The 14,168-nt window shown below is 44.9% G+C and overlaps 1 protein-coding gene across 1 annotated transcript in view; it reads right to left on the bottom strand.

The window, feature by feature from the left end:
- XPO6 (exportin 6) overlaps positions 1 to 14,168 on the bottom strand; it is a 73,743-nt gene that overhangs the window by 22,030 nt on the left and 37,545 nt on the right. Inside the window, exons 9-12 of the mRNA XM_007452819.1 lie at positions 12,204 to 12,312; positions 10,645 to 10,737; positions 9,183 to 9,252; positions 2,373 to 2,532 (exon numbers count right to left, since the gene is read on the bottom strand). Of these exons, the coding sequence (XP_007452881.1) occupies positions 2,373 to 2,532; positions 9,183 to 9,252; positions 10,645 to 10,737; positions 12,204 to 12,312 (432 nt within the window). The remainder of the gene's footprint in view (positions 1 to 2,372; positions 2,533 to 9,182; positions 9,253 to 10,644; positions 10,738 to 12,203; positions 12,313 to 14,168) is intronic.

Below are 14,168 nucleotides of genomic sequence, written 5' to 3'. Positions count from 1 at the left end.
CAGGTCTGAGGGGGACGCCAGGGAAGACGGTGCATGTTTCTCTCCCCCAATCCAACAGTGAGGAGGGTCTCAAACTTCACTGAGCATAAGAATCAACTGGGGAACTAATTACAAATGCAGCTCGCTGGTGCTACCCCACAGACTGACTCTCTAGCATTGAGGGGGGTCTGGAAATGTGCATCTTTGAAAAGCAGCAGGGGACTCTGATGCATGTGGACCATACTCTGAAAAATGTTCCTCTCTGATGGTGGGGAGAAAGCAGGACTTTGTTACAAAACCACAAGCTCGAGACACAAGTTATTCAGGGTTGGGGAGCAGTCAGAAAGACGAATTTCTAGTCAGTCAAGGACATAAGGGTAAAAGAGCCAAGGGTCCTCAATCTGAAGTCCTAGGAAGTGGGGTGTGGTGGTGGCAATAACTAGGCATCAAATCAGTCACCATCAATAAGTAAGACGCCAATGAGCAGCCAGTATTTAATTCTTTAAGCTGCCCCACATTTTTCACATTCATACAATAAGTGTACAGTTCAGTGGTATTAAATATATTCACAACGTGCTACCACCCCCACCACCCATCTCCATTACACTTTCATCTTGTAAAACTGCACCTCAGTACCCATTAAATAATAACTCTCCATACCCCTCCCACCCCGGCAACCAGCCTTCTATTTTCTGTCGCTATAATTTTGACTACTCTAAGTACCTCATATAAGTGAAATCGTACCACATGTGACTTTACATTCTGTTTCTTCATTCAACGGCATTCTTTAACGTTGTTCTATACTAAAAATGAACATCTTTTAATATTTCTATGTTTAGCAATCTTAATATTAGGTTTGTTTTATGTAACCTGTAAGTGAAAACACTGCTAATCACAGTGGCTATTAAGATCACATAGCCATAACAAGGAGGCGTCTCTCACACTTTATTCTAAATGAAGACAAAACAGCAAAGTATCTTTACGTACTGAGCCTGAAAACCTAAGCAGTGCAGAAAGATATATCTATAAGGACCTATAAAATAGCAATCCAGGATGTCTGAACAGTCATTTCACTATGAAGTTGAAATGACTGATGGATATAATATACTGCTTAAGTTTAAATTAAATATAGATTTCAGACAGAAGGACATGTTCTGTTCCTACTAACCATCAGTGGAAACAGGCCTAGTGCAGGAAAAAGAGGAAAAAGAACTTGAAGTAGAAGCTCTGTGGTTTGGAAAGAGCACAGTATTTGGACTCAGGAAACTGGTTAAAGTACCTGTGCTTCCACTCATGAACTGTGTGACCTGAGGTAAGGCACTCACCCTCTCTGGGCCAGAATTTACTCAGATAAAATGACAATACCTGTCCCTCAAAGTATAGAATGAAAGAAAATGTACAAAATTACTTTTGAAAATTTCCTATTACTGTATGCTGCTTTTATTATTAATATTAATCTGGCTTTTCAAGATTTATTTAAAATTCTTAGTTATTGCTGCTTTTAAGCTAAGAGTAACAGTTAAAGAAAAATCTGGCATGCAAGTAATTAGGCTTGAGCCCCAGCTACCCCTCATGTGTTACCAACAATACAGCTACTGGGTAAATGAAAGTACCAGGTGTCTCTCAACTTTCGGCTGGACCCACACCCACCCAGTTTTGATTGAATCAACTCACTGGTTACCTTGAAATGATCTGAAAACCTCCTGTCACTTTTATTTTAAGCATATGACTTTTTAAATGTATGAGTTCATGAGAAGGGAGGGGGCAGACTAGGTAGTAGGAAATGGTCTTCAACAAATGCAGCCGTAAACCCTGTGGGGGACCCTCGAGGAAGCAGGAGTAAAAGGAGCTTGGTGGTGGGAAGGCTGGGATCCACCCCTCAGGTCAGGCTTGGAGGCTGCCCAGCTTCAAATCCTCAGGACCCTAAGAGGACTGGAAAAACCAGTCCCATTCTAAAAGGATCAGAAAAGGTCCCGCCTCTGGCCTCTGGCTGCCTACTCGGATAGTGCCTACTGCCTATGTGTTTGTCCTTTTATTAATATGGCTTCCTTCATGTCTCTTTATGACCTCACCTGGTTTCTTCTGAGGTTACTCCTGTCTTTAAATATAAGATCGTCTATGAAATAACAGCTTTTATTTACTGTTTGCTACATACTAGGCCCTGTGCTCAGTGCCTTACCTCATGTAATTCTCACAATAAACCTACAGGATACTACGTCCACTCCATTTTACAGATGAGGGACCTGAAGTTCAGAGAGGGTCAGTGACGGCTCCACACTCCCCTGTATGTGGCAGAGCCTCAATTCACCTGGCGCCAGAGCAGAGCTGCCTGGCAACAGCTGTTCCTCACACAAGCAGGTAAGCTGAGCTCCATGCTGTAACTGCCCACCCACCTCTCCACCACCGTGAGGGCGTCGCTGAAGCGCACGACGAACACGTCCCCGATGAAGTACTCGGCTAGGCGGCCCACAGCCTGCAGGAGGGAGCTCAGGTCTCGCAGGGAACAGTGCAGCCGCCGGCAGTCGTTCTCTGCTGTGATGTTCAACCTGTGTCCTGGAACATAACACTTCAGATGGTTTTTCAACAGGAAGAACATGCTTTAATTGCCGCTACAGATAACTGCTCATCCAGGCAAGCCACATTCAGCAAAACCAATTTTTGAAACATAGCAACCCACAGGCTGCTTCCCAGTACCAAGCAGGGAAACTGGGCAGGCTCCACCTACAGCCAGACCCACATGCACCCCAAGGCCAGAGGGAGAAACAGAGACAACTGATAGCCCGGGCCGTGCTCACATGGACCGATCTGATCCATGACTGGATTCCTCTGGATCCTGTGAGGAATGACACCGCCAATTTCACATACAAGGAAACACACCCAGGGGGGCCCAGTAACTTGCCTAACATGGGTCGTATTTCCAGGGCAGAGCTAGACTCCTAAGCTAAGTCTATGCAACTCTGCGGGCTTTCTGCAAATGGCCCTGGTGCAGAATGGAGTCTCCATGGGCTGACAGGGTTCAAAGAACAGGGTGCACTCAGCACTCCACCCCAGGTTCGCAGGTAGCACCATATGGACCAAAGGCACAGGAGTTGGGATTCAGAAGACACAGGTTCCCTGCCACGTGCAAGCTCTGTGCCTCAGAGAGCCCTCTAAGTCTCAGTTTCTTCATCTTTAAAATGGAAACAAGCCCTACTATCTAATTCACTATAGTAAGGGCTGAATTAGAATGTGTAAAAACCCTATAAACTATAAAACATTATTCAGTGTTTGTAATTAATAATGAATAAAACAAAGAGCTAGTGATTTTCTAAGGCCTGAAACTTTCCTTCAACATTTCTTCAAGTTGAGCAAGGAGGAAACAAAGATGAAGGACAACAACATCCTCAATGCAGCCACATCCTTGCCCTTTGGACCCCTCTCCCCACACAGGTCTACAAAATATATTAATTATTGCCAAGCCAGAGAAAGCGCTCTCCGTCTGACCAAGTCTTCCTCCTGCATCCAGGAGGAGGGAGGGAGAGGCAGTAACAGTAAGATCACTGCCATAGGGCACCTGCAATCCATCCACTCCCTAAATACTTTTCGAACCTTTTCCAGCCACTGCCACTTCATGATTTTACTCTGCTAGAGGCAGGAACCTCCCCCGACATGGCGCTCCACGGCATCTTCCTAGAACCCAGATTTAAGCACAAAGCTCCCAGCAGGCAAGGTGCCAAACCCTTCTGGGGCTCCCTCTGGCCAAAAGGGAAAATCCCAACCTCCCCAGCTTCAGCTGAGGTCTCTGTGACTTCACCTCCTCCTCCGATCCCACTCTATCACCTGGACCCACTGATGACCCCCTGGTGCCTCGTTTCTGCAACTCTACACAAGCTGGGGTCTCTGCCTGGAGTCCCCACGTCACTCTCTGGCCACGCACACCTCACGGCCCTCATATAGCCTGCAGGCTCACCTAAGTATCGCCTCTCCTGGAAAGCCTTCCTTCCCCACTCCCCCAACAGAGGGAACTCACTTCCCCTCCTACATCCCCCCCAGGGTACCCCGTGCGTAAGGAGATAAACTACTGATTTATAAGTCTGTCTCCTCACTGACTGTGAACTCCTTCGTGGTGAGGGGCTCTGCCCAGCAGCCAGCACGGCACCTGGTACAGAATGAGTGACCACAGATGTACGACTGAATTTGACACACAGAACAGAGAGCTAACTAGAGCAGGAGAGAGAGTCCTGGGGGCCTGAATTTTCTCATACTGCCCTTGGGAGCATTCACTTTACTAGGTAAACGTGAATATGGATAAGCGACACTGGTGGAGAAGAAAAAGGAAGGATGACACCTAAGAGACCGGGGGTGAAGCAGCAAGTTCGATGCCTCAGCTCCTACACTGACTTCCAAGTGCTGAGGCCGGAAGAGAGCCTGTGACAGCCCCGAAGGAAGGACAGGAGCCTGGAAAAGGGGACACTGTGACCAGGGTGTTGTTACAGTGGGTCACACCCCAAGGAGCAGAAGAACAAAAGGAAGGGGCAACTCAAGGAGAGAGCCAGTGACAAAGCCGGCCCTGACCTGCCCGATCACCTGTCCGCTTGCAACACTCCCCGTGGAGAGCAGAGCCTAGGTGCAGAAACACGGAGTGGGCTTCTCAGCCTCAGGCAGCCCTGCCAAGGCCGCTGGGTGGGTGTCTAAGGAGGGTGGGCCAGCTCCCCTAGTCAGAGCAGGAGGGTGAGCATCCCACACCTCCAGCCAGAGGAGCCCACAGAACACACAGAACCAAGAAGTGGTTCTGGTCGTGCTTGGTCACATGAGAGGGAAAAATGCCTCTCGACTCTCCTCTCCCAGTTAACAAAAGTGCCACAGTTACACACCTTCTGAATGTCAAGGATGTTCAGGGTTATTGCCCAGAGTAAACGAAAACCTGTTGTTCCACCTGTATGCAGACCAACCAAGCCTTAGGGCTCTGTGGGAAATAAACCCTTAAGAAAAACATACCCTGGAACTGGATGTGGTGGTGGTACAGGCTTCAAAAGAGATGAGGCCAGCTCTTCGTTCAGAGAGCAACGTGGACAGGTTTCAAATCTGCATCAGTGGCCCCTCACGCTCCCTGCATGTACCCATCCTCATCTTCCACCCCATCTCCCACCGAGCTCTACCCTGACGAGTCGGTTTCAACTTATTCACTGTACTAAATACCAAGAACTAGGTACCCTTAGGTACAACCTAAGAACTAGGTTCTTAAATATTTTAAGCATGAAGGAAAACATTCTGTGTTTCTCTTTTAAAAACCAAACCAAAACACCACACTAAATCATGTTTCCCTAGTAGATGGTCATGAGACAGCTTAAAAGTCATGGTGACCAGGCCTGCCCCTCTTCCCCTTTGGCCCCTGCATCCATGCATACATCTGAAGCATGGCCTTCCCCCAGCCTTGCCCCTCCAGCCTCTTCCTGGACACCTCAACTGAATACTAGAGAGCCCAATGCCTCTTGAGGGAGTCTTCCATCTTTGGACAGCTTGGTCAAAAACACAGGGGTCTCCCTATAATTGCTCCTTATTACCCCTGGTCCCGCCCTTTGAGGGGAGAAAAACAAGCCTAAGCCTGCCGACACATGACAGTCTTGGGGACATATGGAGAGAGGGGTCACACTCTTGCCAGTCTCCTCTTGGCTGAAATACACCCCAGGGCCCCTTCCATTCTCTGTGTCACCCTCCCTCGAGAATCCTTGCCATCCTGATCACTCCCCTCTGAACCTACCCTAATTTGTCTGACAAAAAGCAGCACCTAAAATGAAAAACAGCTTGCAAATGCTATGTGTGTCTTAAACTATTAGTTTGAACCATATGAAATTGCTGATACTTGACCGTTTCTGACCTAACAAAACTACAATTCCACATAATTCAACTTAAAACATATGTGCCATTCAAGGTTCATATTAATCAAAATGGCAGTTGGCTCTTCCCTGCTCCGTCTGCAAGGCAGACAAACATACAGGCAGTAAGTACCCTAAATCAGTCTCCAGCCCCTGCCCCCCAGCCTGGAAACCACATACTACCACCACCGCCAAAAAATCATGCAAGGTACCACACCTCAACCTGAGGGGGCAGGCTAGAGTTCCCATTGTGAAAAGCTGTTCAAATCAACCCACATTTTCTTCTATTTGGCTAAGGCTTCGTTCCCTCCCTCCTCCAGTCAACAGCATAGAACATCCGCAAAGTGGAGCCTGCAGGGGAGAACACTGCTAGGTACAGGTTTCAGAAATAGAAAATATCATGGCCACACTGAAGTCCTATCTTACAGAAAGCAAGTCACCCTGCAGCTGTCTAGATGTACCTAAGCCACATCCAAAGAACAGCTCACTGGCAAATCACTGCCCTGGAAAGAAACATCTTAATGTTAAATATAATTCGGTCTTTCTTTCTCTTCTTCTTTTTTTTTTTTTTTTTTTTTGGAGGGGGGGGGAGTCTGGGAGATAAAGGTATAAAAATTAGCATTTAAGGTATTCCACTCTGAGAGAACAAACAAGTCATAAACGAACCTAAGCAGAACAAAGAATTTAAGTCCAAAAATCTATATATTGTAGTTGGAGCAATCTCTTAGGCAGGGAAGTTTGCACAGCTAAACAGAAAAATTAACAGGGCTGCTTAGAGCAGAAATATTGCCCCAATGAGGGAAGATCTCAGTGAGGGGTGGCAGAAGGCAATCACCTACAAAATGGATACCTGAGGGCCACATAAAGACACAAATGCAGCACTCGGGGCACAACAGGGCTCTGAGGATTTTTCAAACCACAAAAGGGACAGACAAACAGCGAGGGCAAAGGATGACTCCCAGGGGTACGGGAGGAGGCACAGTGACTGATGTACCTACCACAGGGACAGCATGTTTTGCCTTGGACTTTACTGAGGAAGTAGAAGCAGGAGGATCAGCAGAAGCAGAGTAAAGAGTAAGACTCCCATCTCACAGGCTCTGGAATTCAGGCCAGGAGAAGGTCAATGCAAATGAAAGGAATGGGCCATAACCCATCAGGGGAAAGAGAACGTAGTTTCTGGTAAGAGGCAGTAAGGCTGACTAATATAGCATGGAGGTTATATGAGGGGTAAATGACCATGGGAACCAAGGAACAAAACGTACTCAGAGTTTCCATTTTTTTAATAGCCTTTGCATTGGAAACTTGGCTTTTGCTTTGTCATGGATAAGAGAGCTCATTTTAAAACAGGAAATAAGGATTTCTCTGGGCTGAGAGGTTCTGCCACTGGGGTATATGCACCAAGGATCAGTGCTAGGGATGAGGTTTAGAAATGACCTGGAAGAGCCAAGTGCACTGTGAAATTGCCAGTAAATGGGCGGCAATGAGAGCGGGCATATGATATTTCATTTAGGGAAAAATCATTCAGATTATCCTTCTCAGATAAGAAGCTCTAAGTTATCAATTATGTCTCAGAAAAAGGACTTAAGAATCACTGCAGGGGGCTTCCCTGGTGGCGCAGTGGTTGAGAGTCCGCCTGCCGATGCAGGGGACGCGGGTGCATGCCCCGGTCTGGGAGGATCCCACATGCGGAGCGGCTGGGCCCGTGAGCCATGGCCGCAGAGCCTGCGCGTCCGGAGCCTGTGCTCCACAATGGGAGAGGCCAGAGCAGTGAGAGGCCCGCGTACCAAAAAAAAAAAAAAAAAAAAAGAATCACTGCAGGTTTTCACCTGAAGACCGACTCAATGTAACGTAAAAAAAAGTCAGCTACTAACACTGAATTTAGAGGTCAATTCTGGGGGAAAGGAATACACGCTCGACTTTTTTTTTTTTAAGATCAAGAATGTCTTTAGGGTCCTGAGTATATTCTAATTTGAATAGTGGCCCTGAGGGAGAGATCACCACAGTACGATTTTTCCCAAGAATGGATTCTGGAAACATCTGTAGCATTTGTACACAGTCAAATATCCATAAATGCTGACAGCATTTTACAGGTGCATTTGCTTTGAAAAGTGGTCTTTTTAAAGTTCTGCATAAGCTGTTCTTACCCTATCTACACAATCAGGGCCTGAAGCTGGGGCATGCCAAGTCCCATCAACCTCCTGGGGCCCAGTGGATTATTCAGAAGCTAATATAGTCATGGAAACAAGCCGTCACAGGCCACCAAGAAGGGCAGCCTCAGAAGGAGCCTCTTGGGGAGGCTCTGCCACAAATAACAAGCTCATCCAGGCAATGGGCTACACCCTGGACAGCTCTGTGCCAGGCTGAAACAAGAGTTACACAACAGAGGGGAGCCCGGCCAGGGCCAGGCATAACTCCTGTAAGGAAAACTGTGAGGAAGAGCAGTGTGAAATGATGCATGCGTGCGTGCGTGCGTGCGTGTGTGTGTGTGTGTGTGTTTTCTCAGCTGGCAGAATGAATGTCAGATTTTGGTTAATTCAACTTTTTATTATTCCCTATTATACCATCTTGGTACTAGCACCAACAAGCCACGTGACCTTGGGTAAACTAACATCTCTGAACATTAATTTCCTCTTCTGTAAAACAGGAGAACTATTATTAGTACTTACACCTCACAGGCCAGCTGAAAGAAGTAAATAACATAAGCAAATAACATGGTGCCTGGCATGCAATGTGTGTTCTACAAATAGAAGCTATTATTTTATCATTATTATTAACAAAATAACCAAAAAATGCTAACCCTAAACCCCAAGCTGGTGAAACCTGCCAACAGCAGGCCAAAATCTTTCCAACTGGCTACACTCAGGGCTGTTGACACAGGAGAGCTAACCATCCCTGAGGGTGAGATCTACCAGTCCACCTGCTGCAGAGTTGCTCCCATGTCCTCCTGATTCTAAAAGCCAGAGAAGAACAAACCCATCGCAGGAAAGTCCAAGACCATTTTTTTCTAGTGTACTAGCTGGTTTAAAGGACACAGAGAAATATTCTAATCACTAGGGTTTTTTAAAAGTCCTACCTCTTTGCTCCAAACCAGCTTCCTTTCTCTCACTGAGACGCCTCTTTGGTATATGTGGTCACAGCCTCATCTCTTACCTCCCCCAAAGCTCCTTTTTAATCATGATTTTTTTTGTTTTGTTTTGTTTTTTAATTTTCCCTGTTTAGAAATGGAGAGAGAGGGAGCAGTAGGGAGGGGGCAGTGGAGAAAGCATGTTCTGACAACACAGAAGGCAGTAATTAAATATGAGTCCAATTTTTTCTGAACATTAAATTAGAAAATAAAAGCCAGTTTACCTGACGCTGAAGTAACTATAAACTGCTGTAACCCCAGATAAACTTCTAAATTGTCCTGAAGAACTGGAAACTGAAAACAAAGAAACAAAGATTTAAAAACTAAAAAACAAAAAACACACAGCATAAATGCGAATTGTAACAGCATTTCAACAATGAAAGTAGTACCTATGGTGGGGAGGAACAGGATAAAAAACTTTTCTCTGGGAAGCTTTATATGCAGCCAAGAAGAGGTGGCACCCTTCAGCACTTCCCACCCCCGACAATTTCTACAATTGAAACCACCAGTTAATATTTGGAATAAGAAAGAAAATAACACACAAGTTTGATACTTTTTCTATTTTTTATTTTTTTTTATTTTTTGCGGTACGCGGGCCCCTCACTGTTGTGGCCTCTCCCGCCGCGGAGCACAGGCTCCGGACACACAGGCCCAGCGGCCATGGCCCACGGGCCCAGCCGCTCCACAGCATGTGGGATCTTCCTGGACCGGGGCACGAACCCGCGTCCCTGCATCAGCAGGCGGACTCCCAACCACTGAGCCACCAGGGAGGCCCCAGTTTTATACTTTTTCTAAACAAAGCTCTGGATGCTGGGTATGATTATTATGACTATTATGTTCTTAAAAGAGGACATCAAGCCCCCAAATGATCTACACCTTCTAGAGCTCTGAGACAGGGCCCACCTCCGTTCAAGTCCAAGGAAAACCCTGCCTTTGAAAGAAATAGCAGATATGCCTTATTAAAGTGCATGGCAGAGTGAAAAGACAGCCAAATTATTTGGAGTCAGTTTGCCTTACTCATTTAGCAGACAGGACCTTCATAACCAGAGCTCTACCTCTTCTTTCTAAAGCTGCTAACTCACCATTAAGATAAAATTAAGACGTTAATACGACAGGTCCCAAAGAAAGGCAGATGGCAAAATAAAATGGCACTCTCCATAAGAGAATACAAGATATAGCTGGGCTGTGCAATGCAAAGCTGACCCTAATAAATTATCTTGCCTCTAGAGGAGAGATGGACTTAATGAAATCTCCTCAAATAACAAACACCACTTAGTAAATGAAATCAGTCCTTATGACTAAGGATTCTAGCACATAAACACAGGCAGAGAGTACCCAGCAAATAATTTGTCAAGAGTGAGCTTTACAAAGGCTAACTTTTCAACGATGTAATTTTTATAAATATATCTTCCACTTGGCTTAGCCATTTCTGAGCTACTGATGAAAGCATTATTAAAATTCATATTACACCCAAGAGTTTGGGAAAGAAAAACAGAGCTTCCAAATGTTGATTTTAAAATATCTGGGGGAAATGTTAACATTTTTAAATTTGAGGGTCAGTTATGGTAATTATTATTGTTCAAAATATATACATTTCATAATACTGGTGAGCAAAAAAGCCTTACTACTCGTGCTATATGCAGGGAAATAATTAGGCTCTTCGTTCCCCTCCAAGTGGTGAGTTACCAGTGCTGAGAAGGCGTGTGTGGGAAGGAGCTCCATCACTTTGGCCACTACCTCCAAGCTCTGGCGTAAGTACCGCTGCCACTCTGTCTGCTGCTGCGGGGCAAACACAGAAGGATCAGCTCTCCCAGACAGGCAGAGTCTCGTCATCTTCCCTGCCAACCTGTCCTCAACCTCAAGTCCACTCTCAGACATAAAATATGTGAAGAAATAGCAAATGATGGAACCAGGTTTTTTGGTACTTTAAAAAGCTAAGCTAAAAGAATTTTTTTAATCCAATGAATTAATTTCACAAGAAGCTATTTCCTCAAAAAGCAAATGATCCACATAGAATGACCTACTTTTCTCCCTATTGTCATAGGAATAAGATATTTTTAAAAAGCCACCTGTGAAATGCTCAAGTTCCCTTTACGTCATCCCAGCTATAGGAATTGGTTCATTACCTTCTGAGACAGCCCGTTACTGAGCACATATAAGTATAACCAACCACACCAGTGCCAGGCAAAGTATGGTCCTCAGACAGGCAGCATCAGCATCTCCTGGTGGTTTGTCAGAAATGCAAACTCTGTGCCCCCACCCCAGACTTCCTGAATCAAAGTCTATTTAACAACCTGACCCAGTGATTCTTATCCAGGCTAAAATATGAGATGCACTGGCCTATATCAAACAGGTAACGGGAAGTGAAGCTAAAATTCACCAAGCCTCTACTATCCACCAGGCACGTGGTCAGTACATCCACATGTGCTGCTACCCTCACGTGTAACTGTCATCATAGGTCAGTTCAGATATATCCTTCCACTTTTGGGAGATGAGGAAATTAAAGCTTAGAGGAATTCAGTGACCAGAGCTCTACCCCCTTCCTACCCAGGGTTGCAGAGATTCAAATCCAGGCCATCTGATTCGAAGTATAAGGCTATTTTGAACCCAAATATGGCTTCCCTCAAGGTCTTGACCACACCACAGTGGCTGTTATTTTGAGAGTCATACCAGTGACCTGAAATTTTTTTTTTTATTGAAATTTTTTAAATGCATGGTGCTTAAGAAAAAGGAACACTGGAGTTGTGTCCTTAAAGACATTTTCCTTACAAACGTTGGGCACACCAGCATCATTAAATTCAAGATTGATTTTAAGAGGTATCAGTTTATAAAATATATATAGTCAAAAGAGACATCCTTTCATTCTAGCCTTATCATTTAAGTGTCTCTTTAACTATTTCCACCAGCATCCAGCTAGCTTTTATTTGTTGCCCAGAGTGTGGATGCAAGGCAGGGGAAACAGGAGGTAAACACAGAGTTCTTACTAAACCACTTTTCACTGTACATATGGTTTTCTCTACTTACCTCTCTAGTCCATAGAGGTAAATGCCTGTAAAACTTTTTTTTTACAGTTAATGAACCCAAAGAGACCAGTCGGATACAAATTTCAAATGCATAACTCAAACCATAAGACCACTCTGGCTTAAAAATAATCTCCAGAGCAAAGGGCCACGGGTTCCAAGGCTCCATTTCGATTCATACCACAGCATGACAATGATTAAGGTCAATCAGGATATGCTGCTTACATCGTCATCCAGTGTCTCATCATCCAACTCCTCCAACTGGGCCTGGTTGTATCTGAACTGGATTCGATTCAACACCTCCGTGAGCAAGAGGACTAGGGCGTCTTCGTACCTATGTGGCAGGGAGAAATTCAACATCAGATGAAAGGAGGCTTTTAGCCTAGGATTTCAAAAAAGCCTCCTGTACTGTGAAGGGAATGGTGTCTGTGTTGGATCACCATACACAAGAAGCATCTGAACTAAACTTAGTTTATGGTTTTGCAAGTGCTATGTGAGAGTGGAACAGTAGCAGGGGTGTTTGTTTATTTATTTAACTATGTTACAGGCATAGAACATACTGGATTGAACCTTCTTGATGGATTGAACCTTTTATCATTATATAATGTCCTTCTCTGCCTCAGGTAGCAATTTTTGTCTTAAAGTCTGTTTTGTCTGATATTAGTATAGCTACCCTTGCTCTCTTTTGGTTATTGTTTGCATTGAATGCCTTTTTCTATCTTTTTACTTTAAACCTATTCGTGTCTAAAATTCAAGTGAGTGTCTTAAACAACATGTAGTTGGATCATGTTTTTTAATCCATTTTGCCAATCTTTGCTTTTTAACTGGAGAAGTTAATCCTTTACATTTAATGTAATTACCAATAAGGAAGGACTTACTTCTGCCATTCTGCCATTTGTTTTCTCTATATCTTTTCTTCCTCAATTCCTCCAGTACTGCCTCCTTTCGTGTTAGATATTTTCTAGTGTGCTATTTTAATTCCCTTGCCATTTCTTTTACCAAATATTTTTAAAGTTCTTTTTCTCAGTGGTTGCCCTGAGAATTGTAAGTACTATATATAAATATCTATTAATTCAATGATTCAGTCCTTTTTAACAACTGTGACAGGTAGGTGGTATTATCAGTACTTTTCTGATGAGGAAACTACAGTTAACAGAAGCTAAATAAACTGCCCAAGGTCACAAAGCTAGCTGGTTTGAACCCAGAGCTCCCTAACTCAACATGTCATGTTCTTCTCTCTACACATAAACCACCAACAGGCTTAGAGCCTGCTCCACCCACTCCAGAAAACCTCAATTCTAGTCAATTTGTAAGAACACTTACAAAAAAGGAGAGATGGAAAAAGCCTAAGGGAACAATGACCCTTTGATCTATGTCTAAGAATAATTTCTCAAAGAAACATGTGGAGCCCAAGGCTTGGATATTTTCCACATGTGATAAGAACCTAACTCAGAAGACACCATAGTTCTATGTGACAGTTGCTACCACAAGGGCCAACAAACCACTAATTTTCAAGAACAAATCAAGTAGCCTGAATGCTTGCCTGTCCTGAAATGTTTCTACGAGTTCAGACCTCGTCTTACTCACAAGGCAAACCAGCCACGCTGGTTATTCAGCTCTCAGTGCCAGTCCACTCTCCACGTTTTGTGATGCTGGGACTCAAGACTACACAACGCACATTTCTCCTCTGCCTGTTAGGCTCTGTCAACAGGGGCACTGGAGGAAAACTGGAAGGCAGAAGGAGGGGCAAAGGGACCCCATTCTTCCTGTGGGCTTGCTGTCCTGGCCAGTGTCACCCCAACAATGGTCACCTGGCAGTAATAATTGGTTCCAGCTTCCACACTCCCCAAACCAGCCCCCATCACGAACTCTCAGAGGTGCTAGCAGCAGCCAGGTTACATCTTCTCAAAGGATTAAGTCCCAGCTCCCTGGGGCCTCTCCTCTGAGCTCCTGTGGCAGTTGGGTGATACCCTCTCCTCAGAGATCTGAGCTCTAGCGGCATGGGGGCCGTCCCTCTGATATTTGACATTTTAATGACCCCAACACCTCTTTCCTTTGTACCGCTAGCCCTAGTAGTGGAGCTGTTTCCCCCAGTTATCATCTGTGTTGTCTCAGTGGTCAAGGACATGGAAAGAATTCATTTGGTGGGACCTCTGGGAAAGCTTCTTTTGTCTAACCTCTCCCTCTTAT

The sequence above is a fragment of the Lipotes vexillifer genome, unplaced genomic scaffold (assembly GCF_000442215.2).
Source record: "Lipotes vexillifer unplaced genomic scaffold, Lipotes_vexillifer_v1.1 scaffold426, whole genome shotgun sequence".
Taxonomy (NCBI): domain Eukaryota; kingdom Metazoa; phylum Chordata; class Mammalia; order Artiodactyla; family Lipotidae; genus Lipotes; species Lipotes vexillifer.
This window is presented reverse-complemented; position numbering and strand designations above follow the sequence as displayed.